The 12,050-nt window shown below is 35.4% G+C and overlaps 1 protein-coding gene and 1 long non-coding RNA gene across 3 annotated transcripts; one reads left to right on the top strand and one right to left on the bottom strand.

The window, feature by feature from the left end:
* Positions 1 to 319: 319 nt before the first annotated feature.
* Positions 320 to 704, top strand: LOC132202843 (uncharacterized). Its single transcript, XR_009442408.1, has 3 exons — positions 320 to 344; positions 407 to 511; positions 576 to 704. It is a non-coding gene; the product is annotated as an uncharacterized LOC132202843 (long non-coding RNA).
* A 62-nt stretch (positions 705 to 766) lies between these two features.
* Positions 767 to 11,381, bottom strand: LOC132202387 (uncharacterized). Of its 2 annotated transcripts, none has more exons than XM_059629263.1 (6): positions 11,333 to 11,381; positions 8,320 to 8,408; positions 6,943 to 7,349; positions 4,802 to 4,972; positions 4,218 to 4,482; positions 767 to 3,108 (listed from the first exon to the last, which is right to left on the bottom strand). In XM_059629263.1, exons 3-6 carry the CDS (start codon positions 7,347 to 7,349, stop codon positions 2,353 to 2,355), a joined length of 1,599 nt encoding a protein of 532 aa, XP_059485246.1. In that variant the 5' UTR covers positions 8,320 to 8,408; positions 11,333 to 11,381; the 3' UTR covers positions 767 to 2,352. The 2 variants fall into 2 exon arrangements, with proteins under 2 accessions (XP_059485246.1, XP_059485244.1); XM_059629261.1 differs by having other exon boundaries at positions 8,320 to 8,405; positions 11,333 to 11,380.
* Between the last annotated feature and the right edge of the window lie 669 nt (positions 11,382 to 12,050).

Genomic DNA, 12,050 nt, shown 5'->3' with positions numbered 1-12,050 from the left:
CCAATTATTAAAATATTTTAAACAAAAAATTTCAAATAACCTCAAAAAGTCACGCTTGTGAAAACTTACTTTCCATTTTGAGATATCAGTTTAATCACTTAAACTATAAATGTATTTTATAAATTTTACCTTATATTTTTCACGTTTCCGATGGAGTCCAAATCGTTCCAAAAACGACAGTATGCAACTTCGTCAATTATTAATGACTTGCTCTTATTCAGAACTCTTTCATTCAGCTTCCCGACGCCAATAATGCGAACTAAAGGCAATGCTCCGATATTGTCGTCCAAACTCCTCGAGTCTTTATAAGCCGAGTAGACAAAAAACTTGAAGCTTTTCGTTTGGTAAAAATTTAGATTTTCATGATTATAGTGATAATTTTATTCATACATACTTTGCTCCTAAGACAGGCTGCCATAATTCTGAAGACCGATCCGTATTCCAACTGCGGTTGAAGCTATGAGGCCTAAGCAGAAAAATATTTAGGCCAAAAATTAATAAAAGAATCTTGGTAATTGCTTTGAGGAACTGGAATGGCCGAAACATGCTTATAAACTAAATTGTTTTAATTGCAGCAACCCGCAGAAGCGCAGGGAGGTGGAATTCCTGGATCGTGATAAACTTAATGACATACGTTGAAGGGTATTGTCAACGTCTGTAATTTTTCTTGCTTATTTCCAGAACACGTTTGTGTTAGGTTAAAAATAGGGAGAAAAGCTGGTTCGTTTTAAGAATTATTTCAGAAAAAAAATTTGAGATTCAATATTTTATTTTTCTGTCACGTATGGTACAAATATTCTTTATTGTTTCTTGCATGAATGTCTTTCATGTTTTACAAAAGCTTTTTTCAACATTGATATGATATTACTTATTTCCAAAATCAACGTATGTTTATTGTTTCCAGGTGACTTTGCGTAACATTTCACTTTTTTCGCTATTGGTTTTTTACAAAAGAAAAACATCAAATTGAAATATATAATTTCCATTCAAGTACTTCAAAACACTTAAAATCACAGAAAATGAAATCATCAAGTTTTTGAGCTCCTTTTCGGCTTACGCTTTCAAATTTTTTTCGAGGGTATAATTGTTAATAATAATATTTTAACTTATATGAAAGGGAAGTAAATACATGGCACGATAAATGACTAGAAATTGAAGAAATTGAGTCTTGATAGCAAAAATAAATCACTGATATACAAGAGCCACAGCTGTGTGCTGTTTTAGTATACAAGACGTTTAGACCATATTAAATGATGAAAGATATATTTCTATGTTAATGTGATAATTTTACATAAAATAATCCTAAATAAATAAATCAATCAGTGTCCTCAGTTTAGAAAAAAATTATCAAATTTATGATTTTGATTAAAATTGGCATGGCATTTAAAATATACTCTAGCTTATGTATATGTTTTTTTTTATGAATATAAAGATATTATGTGTCTCGTTATGAAAAAGTATACATAAATATGACCAGAGATGAAGTATGCAGTACAAGGTTGGATGATACATACTTATTACACTAAGACCAGCAGTTAATGAGGATAATGAAAATTAAAAATGCTGCACAACGTGAAAGCTCAAAAAGACACATTTGTGCGATAAATGCATAGAGAAAAAAATAGTTCAACCTTCTCTGTATTGAAGTTCATTTGTTTCCATGAAATAATTTACCGTCCATAAAATATTGTAAAACTTATATGATCCCAATTGATACATTTTAAATTGTATTAAATTAGTCAGAAATTATTATAAAATATAATTATACGTTTGCTTGTGCGCAAAACTGGAAGATGGAAAACGTGTATTATTTTTGTTTCTTGCTGTCTCAAGAGTTTTCCAATGAAATCAACGCGATTTTCAGGGACAAAAGTGAGATTATATTTTTTTTAATTTATGCAATTTTAAATGAAGCAAGGTTTATTTATCACATTTTTCACAATTAATCTGTTTACTGAGAATAAATGTTAGCTGCAATATGCGCTGATGATGATTAAATAAATCTCACTTTTGACACTGAAAATAGAATAAAATCAAAAAGTAAATTTGCAAAAGCTAAGAAAACTTAAAATCTATTATTATAAAATTAATATTAGTTTGTGGCATTAATTTGTACTTAAAATGTAAGTGAAACTGCGGAAAAAAGATAAATCAAAGTTACAAAATTAGAAAGAGGAACGATTCAACCATATCAAAAAAATTTAGCAATTTTGGTAAATTGAAATTTGCAAAAAGTTTCAGTTTGAATCGTCCCTATTTGTTATAAATACACATGCTATCGGGCCGTCGGGACGCATTTTATTGAAGTACATACACGAACGAGAACACATATTGACACAAGTTCTGTCTCAGCTAGCGGCGGTTCTTAACAGGGGCGGACGGCAAATCACACTTTGTCCTGAGGTCGCGCCACCGCTGGTCGACGCGCTCCCTGAGCTGGACGCCGAAGCGCCAGGCCGAGCGGTCGACGACCGAGGCGGCCTTGACGCAGTCGTCGCCGCCGAACTCGCACACGCGGTAGTGGTGCAGGATGGCGGCGTCGGCGGGCACGTTCAGGGTGCCCCTGCCCGGCACGTATTCCCACACAAAGTGGTTTCCGGCCTCGACCACCAGCTCGGGCTTGCAGATGTACTTGGAGCGCTGCTTGTGCGGGTGCAGTTTGGCGCGGCGCCGCGTCTTGCGTTGCGTGGTCAGCTCGGTGGGCTCGGCTTTCTCGTCGTCCGGCCACTGCAGGTAGAAAAAGGCGTTCTGGAACGAGAACGAGCCGGCCGCCCTCGTCCCGGGCCGCGTCAGCCAGCCCAGCAGCGCCGGCAGCGAGTCGTTGCGCCGCGGCACGATGAACTCGTCCAGGTCGATGATGGCCAGGTAGGCGTGCGTGTACATGTTGCGGTAGAGGCAGTCGTTGAGCGCCGCGAACAGACCCTCGGTGCGGATCTCGCGTTGCGACAGCATCGGCAGGTTGCCCCAGTCGAGCAGCGTCACGAACCCCTGCGCCACGTACTCGCGCAACACGCAGCTTGCGGCGCCGCCCGCCGTGTGGTTGTACATGGTCACGTGCACCGCGCCCAGGATGCTCTGGAACTCGAGCCACTCCAGCAGCGACCAAACCTGCAAACAGCAAAGTCCCTTTCATGTTTAAAAAAAAGCCTTTTGGAATTAAAAGCAAATTAAAAAACGGTCTCATTAGAACATCAATAATAAGTCAGATTAATTGCTCCTTTTCAATTTTTTAAATTTTCAAAACATTTTGACAGTTCAGTGTTCCCTGTGTAACCTTTGCACGTTGAAATATATAATCCATTTAATTAATTGTCTTTCAAGTCACATTAAATAAAAGTGGTTGCAAAAATGAAATTCATTTTTCCCTTTTAATACATAAAATGTAGAGACGTCATTGTGCAATTTGTAAATGTTTTTTTATTAAATTTTAAACTATAAGTTTTAATTTAAGAAAAGCATGCAATTTGTAAAAAGTAAATTGGATATTTTTTTACTTCATTATTTGATAACTTTGATTTTTAAATTTTTATTCAAAAATTTAATTTTTTTATGATCTTTTTTATTTTATTATTTTTATTACCTGATAATTCTAACTTATTATATTTTAATCAACATATTTTTGTTTCATTACAAAATATTATATATAATTGTGAGCGTACAAGAGAGCAATCAGCAAATGAATTTTACTAATTATTTCTGATAGCGATACCTTTTCACACATTAAGTGAGTGTTGATAATTTCTTGTATTAGGAAATAAGTGATTGACCAATTATAATAGTTTTAATAGTAAATAAATAATTTTTCTTCTCTTATTTCCTGTAATTTACTGTTAACTTACCTGTCTGGCTCATACTACCAATAAGGCAGTAAAAAAATTGGCATTAATCTCAAAGGTGACTTGCGGTAAATCTAATTAAAAGTGACTGAAGCAATAATTACTCTACAATCAATTATATACAATTAGTATAATACTTTGGTCTCACAAAAGAAAACCTACTTAAAAATAATTCAGTATAATTAATCATTAAAAAAGCTATGAATTTTCAATTTGTAGCAGAAAATTATTTGATAAACAAAATTATTGGCTAATTCATCTCGTTGCATCCAGCACAGTTGCTTTAAAAAGTTCTTTTTAGCAGCAGATATTTAAAAAAATTTTAATGAAAAAACTAAACACTAAAAGCGACGAAGCAATGATTCTGCAATAATAACTCACCTGGTTGTAGAAAAAGTGGAGTGGTTTGACGCAGACCGCGAGTTCACCCTTGTTGGTCATGTTGCCGGGCCGGTTGACGAGCAGCCGATTGGCCGGCGGAAGCAACACCCTTCCGGCGAGCACCGAAACGCTGTTGGGCACCGGCCACGCTTCGTCGGTGCCGTTTGACCTCGGCAAGGGGCAGATCACAAAGCACGCGCTGTACTTCAGATTCCAATTTTCCCTGATCACTCTCACTTTGGCTATCACTAGTTGCGGTCGAGAGCTACAAAAGAAAACTCATCTTTTTAGTTTTTATACTTCCACACCAAAAACAGAACAATTATGCAATTTTTTTGCTATAGGAAATTTTATATTTTTTACTTAAAATGAGAATTTATCAAAGCCAGATGGGTTTATTGCATAAATTAATTAGAAAAAGTTTTCCTCATTAAGTAATCTCATATCTGCTTTTTGATGAAATGAGGAAAATCAGAAAATAAGTTTATAATTTAATTTTTTACTTGTTTCTTGTAAAAATGAATTTCGATGAAGGATTTCGAAGACTACGAATTTTTTATTAAAATTATTTTGGCATTGCGCACCTGCGTCTCTCTGGTGAAACGGTGGCATTGGCATTGGCCGTGGTTGGTTCCTCGTCGTACCAAAAGCGACACCACACGCGCTCCGGACTTCGTGTGCGCGTCGCTCCAATGATTCTTATCATCCTGCTCGCCCTTTTATCGTAGAACGCCGAGTACACGTAGAATTTGAACCTGAAACATTTGTAAAAGGCAACCAGTGTAATCAACGTGCGGGCAGGGACATGCTTGTAATTACAATGTAGAAAATTATAACCCTCGTTCAGGACATTGTCCTAGAAAATAATTAACTGAATGTTGTATCGTAAAATTTACTTTGTTTAAAAATCTTTTACTTAAGTTTTTTCTTAATTGCTTTTGAAGGATTTGAAGTTAGTCAACATCATCTTTTTTTTTAATTGATTGCATCATTTTATTTAATCGTCTATTTTCACAATAATTTTTCCATTCACAAAAATTAAAATTTTGACGTTGATTTAGATTTAAATTTTTATTTTCATTCAATTTTAGGAAAAAATTAATCATAAACGGTCAAATATAGAAAATGAAGTGATAATAGAATTTATCTCTTAATGAATTATTGATTGCTTTTTTCAAACTACATTTAAAGAATTATAAAAAAAAATAATAACAATTAAAAAAAAATCATTCAGAGTTTTCTCAAAAGTATCAATTTTAATAAAATCAAATAAAAATTGATGTATTATAATATAATTAAATGTTATTAGTAAATTATAGTAAATTAAACTTATTTACATTATAAAATATTAATTTAAATTTTATTTAATTTAAAAATAGTAACAAAAAAGTTAGTAAGCGTTGTTCAGCCAGCACAACATAAAACACAAGCAATCAATTTATTCCCGATGCCGCACTGCATGCATTATCGCGTAATCATGTCGATGTCGCGCGAGAGCTTAGCGGTTTGGCAATCGACGCGCGCTTCAATCACTCACTAATGCGCGCATGCATAATTCACCAACAAAATAATAGAGCACGTAGAGCCGCTAAATGAATTTGCGCGAGTTGCACGCGGCTTTATTAATGGTACAATGTGAAGCGGTCGGCCTGTCGCCAAACAACCATTCGGAAAGTAGATCGTGCACGCGAAATCAAAAAAGTGTTTGGTCGAGTGTGTTTCCTAGGAGCAGTCAAGAATCAGCAATGCGGCGGTGAAGTTGGGAAAATTTATTCTAAATTATAAAAAAATTTTGTATTGAATATAAAATATATTTTTGTGTTTTCAAATTGTTTGCAATAAATGAGTGTTCTGAACAATATAATGGCTAGAAAAGTTTTTAGTATACAGAAAAATAAAGATTTAAAACTAAAATCATTCCTGTTTGAATTTTGAAACGTACTTTAAAATTGAAGCAAGATTTGTGACTCGGTAGGTCAGTTTTTTTAAGAGATTCAATGAAATTGAATGAAACATGAATAAAAAGTTTTTTGAGAATTTAAAACCTATAGAGAAACCACTCGAAACCAAAAACTCTCATTTTCCTCCTCTGAGGGTTGCCGAGAGGCAAACAAGCAGGCGTATTTGTGCGCTGCGAGTAGAATTTGCTTTGCTAGGCAAAGTGCTGCTGATGAGGCTTCAATAGTCAAAACAGCTGTCCAAGCTAACAAAAAAATCTGTATCTAACAAATTGCTTATTTATTTTGCTCAGAAACATTTAAAGATGTCTTCATCAAAGCAAAACTGACACGCAGCCCGCACGCAGCTCGCACGCATTGCCTCACATGTCTCAGAACTTAATTCCACGTAAAGGCGATTTAGAGTCACAAGTTACTAATTTAATCAATAAAAAGCAAAAAAAATCACAAAACTGAAAATAATAAAATGAATTTTGCATGTTTCTTTTCTTCGGCGCAACAAAACCAATTTTCTCTCATAATTATGGAAAAATTGTGTAAAATTTACGCTCTGTGTCGTAAATGAAAAATAAAGAATTTAATTATTAAGTTAATTAAAAATTAATACTCTCCATTTGATGCTCATAGAATCAATTTTTGTATCTACCCCCTTCAAGACAGTAAATAAAAAAAAGAAAACATGAATTTTTTAAATAATTCTTCAAATTACAATACTTTTGAGATTTTTTTTCTCTTTCACCAAATAAAATTGACGCTTTTCCTCTTACCTAGTTCCGCGAACTGGCTGCCATTTCGCATCTCTGGCAGTGAGGTTGCTGAACTTGATGTAGCCGGCGTCTGGCAGCGGCGGCGGGAAAGGGTTGGCCTCCTCAGGTCGGACGACGAAGGGCGCGGCCGGGGCGAGGACGCGACCTGCGAGGTGCGAGGCGGCCTCGTTGTCAGGGCCTTTGTACAGCTGCAGGTAGTCGTCAGAGAGGACGATTTCCTCGTAGTCGGGGCCTCGGTGGGCCCCGATCGGCGCCGGGCCGGGCCGCTCGTCGATGAAGAAGATCTCGGTGAGGACGATGATGCCAAAGACGGCGAAGAAAATGACCACGATGCAGAAGGACAGGTTGGCCCGCTCTCGCAAGCGGCTGGTCGCACTGCGGCCCCGTTTCTTGCTGCGCGACCTCATCTGCAACCGCCAAATAATGACGCATGAATAAAGAAACAAGTTCGCCTTCTGCTGATGCGGAAGATTTGATCCAGCAAAAACTTGAGCTCTATCGAGTTAAATTTCTTGTCTCATTTCTCAGTGTTCAATTACAAAATTGGATACATCTCTTGAAGTTTTCTTGATAATTATATTTTATTTAAATTTAAAGATAAGATAAGGAGAAAATTTGGAAATTAAAAATTTGAAAGAAATTGAAAATTAAGTTAAATAATTTATATTAATATCCTTTCTTTCACACTAATTTTTCTTCAAATATTACTGTATAAACTGTGATTATAGCAATCGGGGGCGAGGCAAAAACCAATAATAACAAGAAAGCGCAATAAGTTAAAATAAATCTAATTATAGCATAATTTTATAAAAATTTTAATATGTAATCAAATTACTTCATTCAATATGCTCTAAATTAGTTTTTGTGGATTCTCAATTACAATATTTTTTTCCATTTTTACAATTATTATGTTTAAATCCTCAAAAATGTTACAACTTTCTTGTATTTAGTGGAAGGTTAAATTAATAAAAAAAGTATATATTAACAAAATGAGCAAGGAGAAAACTGGAATACATCGTAAAATAATTAGTACTTCAGAGCGTTTTATTTATTTGCAATAAAAATTCCACCAATTTATTTGTATATCTTCTAGATATTAAATTTTCTGCTCAAAATGTACACAGCTTTGCTGAAATGTGCCAAACTTCTGAAAAGAGGCACGAGTTACTTAGACATCAAGCAGCCCTTTCATCTCCTTTTGCCCGCAGCCTTTTTTGCCATATAAGCTAGAGAGCCTGCATGACTTCTTTGGGCGCACGCAAACAGAAAAGTAAAAGAGAAACCGCTTGAGTGGTGGAGCCACGCAAGGCGCTGTTAACTAAATTAATTAAAAAAATCCCAAAACACCGAGAGCGCAACACAAGAGAGGACGCGTACCTTCTACTTTACTGCACATGAAAGGCCGCCATGGTGCGTTCACTCGGCAAGAGGGATGAATTCTTCTCGTCGGCTGTTGTCAGGGGCTGCTGCAAGAAAAATAAGAGAGTGGATGAGAAAAAAGCATTCAGGTATAATCAACAAATGGGGATTTGTGCCCAAAAATATAAAAACATTTTTGGAGAAAAGATTTTCTTTTATATTAATTAACTTAATAGTTACAATAATGAGACATTTAAATATCCATGGAATTGAAGAGATCGGAATTTTTCCTCACTATAAAAGTTGATTTTTATTAAAAAACCAAACGGCTATACCAGTTTTGGTCATGGTCTGCAACCCCTGTTCATGAGCAAGAAAAAAATCAGCAAAATTGGAAAAACACAATTTTTTAATCCTTTTATATCCTTTGATCATGGAGATGAAGACACAGTCATGTAACAAAATTACCAACTAAATCAAAATAAAAAATTTGAATATATTTTTGAAATTAATTTTTGGCACACTTTATTATCATTCTGCTCTGCTGCTAATTCAACAGTAGTCGAAGCACCGTTGAAATCATGTATTATCAATGAGATATGAGATTATTTACGCTAAAAACTAGGAGGAGAGTATAAAAGTTTACAGCAAGTTTGGTTCAATTTCAAAAAAAATTGACCGTTGTTCCCTAATATTTATAAAATATATTTTGTTTAACAAATTTAGAGATATATTATTTACCCTAAAAATAAAATCTAAAATTTTACAAACTAGAAAATTTTACAAAAAAAAAAATTAAAATTAATGCTATTAAAAACAAAGATTATTTTAATATTAAGTTTTTTTTATTACCTATAACAATTCTATATCTTAATTACATATAGATTTTAAATGCAAATTAAAAAATGTTTTTATATCTACTTTATTATTGCAAAGTAATTTTGAACTTTTTGAATTGCATTGATGCGTAGCCCAACGGTGGTTTTGATCTAGACTCGCGGCTAACGATCGCAGCCGTGGGGTGCAATTGAACTCGAACCCCATTGACACGGGGTTGCTCTCACTCACACGTCGTTTGGACCAATTGAGCACGACTCGATATCGATCACCGAGAGCAGAGCATCACCTGCCCGCTTGTGTGGCGTTTACCCGTTCTTCGCATCGCCGGTAAACAATGCAGCCTCGTCACCCTCGCCAGCCCACAACGCTTTAATGGCCATCTCATTAATTTGTTAAAAGGCGCCGCAGATCCTATCTCGCTCCAGCCATGTCATTTCATAATAATTTTTTTCTACCCCCACTAGGGCTTTTAGCTTTATTGAATTACTTCTTTTTTTTCCACTCTCCACAAATCTCCAATTGCATAATGTTTTCATTCAGCTGAAAGGATTTGGCGGTCAGTGTCGTTATCTGACGAGAGTAATCAACCGCGTGGCCGAGTGAAAAAGCACTGTTTGCCGGGAAACGGGAGTAAACAATCATTAGCGTGCGTGATGTGGACACACGGTCGCTCGTATGCGTGAGGTTACATCATTACGTGCGGTCCCGCGGCGCTTGTTTTTTTTTTCATGAAAAAAGTGCTTCTCATTTGTGAGCGCAATTGAGTAATTTCTAAAATGTGTGGATGACTGAAAACGCAGATTTTCCATTAAAAAAGGGTGTAATGTCAGCTTTTGGCTGTGCGTGTCACACCACAAGGGACTATAAAAGCAGATTTTTCGCTCTTTTATCTCTGGAAAAAAAACAACAAGCAATAACACAGAAATTCACAAATTCAGCACGTTTTTGTTGAGTAATTTTTAATTTCATTCTTGAAACTTAAGTTAAGACATTTTTATGTTATTGAATTTTAAGAAAAATAATTACATAAGTTACAAAAAAAGTTTATTTCAATTCCAAGTTCGTTCATTGACATGGCTTATGGCGTAGCCATGAAACTAAAACCCTAACAAAACTTGTGAAAGAGACAAATAATAATAGAGATCATGAATTCATTACCTCATTAGATACTAGTTTTCACTGGTCTCATTTTCAGATCATCAAATGCCATTAATAAATTCCCTATGTGACGTAGTTTGAAAATAAAGAAATTCATTTTGGAACTTGTTTTAAGGAAAAATAATATTTATTGGAGATATTTGAAGCCATTTTGATATAAACTATATACAAATGGAATTTTGTGAAATTTTTTAAAATTTTGGTTTCAAAGCTTAGCTTGTCTATAATTATTAATTATAATCTAAAATTTGAAAATAATCAATGTGATAAAATGCACAATTTTTATTTTACAAAGTTCAAAAGGATTTTTAATTGCTTGTAGCTGTGGAGGGTGAATTGATTGAGGATTTTTTTTATTTTTTTTAATTAGAATAATAGAATAATTAAATACTTTTTTTCAATCTCTTCTTGCAAGTGCGTGAAACGCAAGTAACTTTTCTTCTGTTGATCATGAAATAGTAAAAATTTAACAAAGAAATTATAATAAAATGTGTCGATTTTAACTTTCAAGAGGAGGATTAGATTAAAATTTCTTGGGCTGACAAAATTCTTTTTCGAATCAGGCTTGTTTTGCTTCTTCTCTTAAGCCTCGAATTTATTTACATAAATCTGCATCCACTTGAAAACTTGAGCGCACAATTACCAAGGTTCCGTGTAAAAAAAGCGTGAATAAAAACAGCACGCGGCACGGACGACGAGCAATTTTATTGGATAAAGGGTGAAACGCAGGAACAATCGCACTTCAAAGGCAAAACGAGTTCAAAGCTAAACAATTATTCGTCTCTCGCCTGTCGCCACGGGGCTGGAAAGAGAACTGCGGAAAGCCTCGTCGTGCATCAACAACACGCAAAACCCGGAGAAAGACAAAAAAAAATCAACTCGACTTTGCACCCCGGAACGTGCTCTGTTTTTCAAGAAAAGCTTTCCGAAGAAAGCAGACCTCAGGGAGAAAAGGCTGGGCTTGGAAAGAATGGGGTTGGTTTGGGCGAAAGCGGAAAATTAATAATAAATAAATTGTTTTGGCAAAACTCACCCGCCGCCCGCACATGTGAAGCTCAACGTACCCTAATGGCCGGTCGAGGAGGGACTGAGGGCTCTGCTGGCACGGCACGTTTATCGATCCACCCCCTCCCACCCGGACCCAGACACCCCGCAGACGCAATATTTACCCCCGGCCAGCAACAAGCTTCGCAGTATAGCTCTCTCTCGTGTACGCACCATCCCCTGTTCACCGACCAGAGTGGAAGCGAAAAGAGAAATAAATTGAAATATTCGCGAGCGAGCAAAAAAAGAAAGAACGAGCAAAACTCGGGCCAATAATTTCCGGCATAAAATCCTGCACTTGACGCTTCGGTGGTTTTTGAATGAAAAAAGTTAACAAATTCCTTTCTTTATCTCCAATAATTCAAAAAAATTGAACACACTAAAGCATTCTTCAGTTTGTCATTTGCAGGAGAAGAGCCTCCAAATAATTCTGGTAATAAGCAGGAATGCCGAAAGCTGTTGAAAAAGGAAAATCATTTTTATTTCTTACTTCAATCTACTGAACTTGAGGAAGGTAAAAATGGCTTGATTTAATTTCTTTAGATTTATTTCAAGAAAATTTGACATACATTTTTATAAAAAAAAAACTTAAATTCATCGTCACATTTCATAATTTATTATAAAATTGGCTACCTTATTAAATTTTGCAAGTGATTACAAGGAGCAATCATCCCCATGATCCGCCTACCGATCATGTTAGTTATTGT

The sequence above is a fragment of the Neocloeon triangulifer genome, unplaced genomic scaffold (genome assembly GCF_031216515.1).
Source record: "Neocloeon triangulifer isolate White Clay Creek 2 clone unplaced genomic scaffold, ASM3121651v1 ptg000015l, whole genome shotgun sequence".
NCBI lineage: Eukaryota > Metazoa > Arthropoda > Insecta > Ephemeroptera > Baetidae > Neocloeon > Neocloeon triangulifer.
The sequence above is the reverse complement of the archived record's forward strand: the minus strand, read 5'-3'. Positions and strand labels throughout refer to the sequence as shown.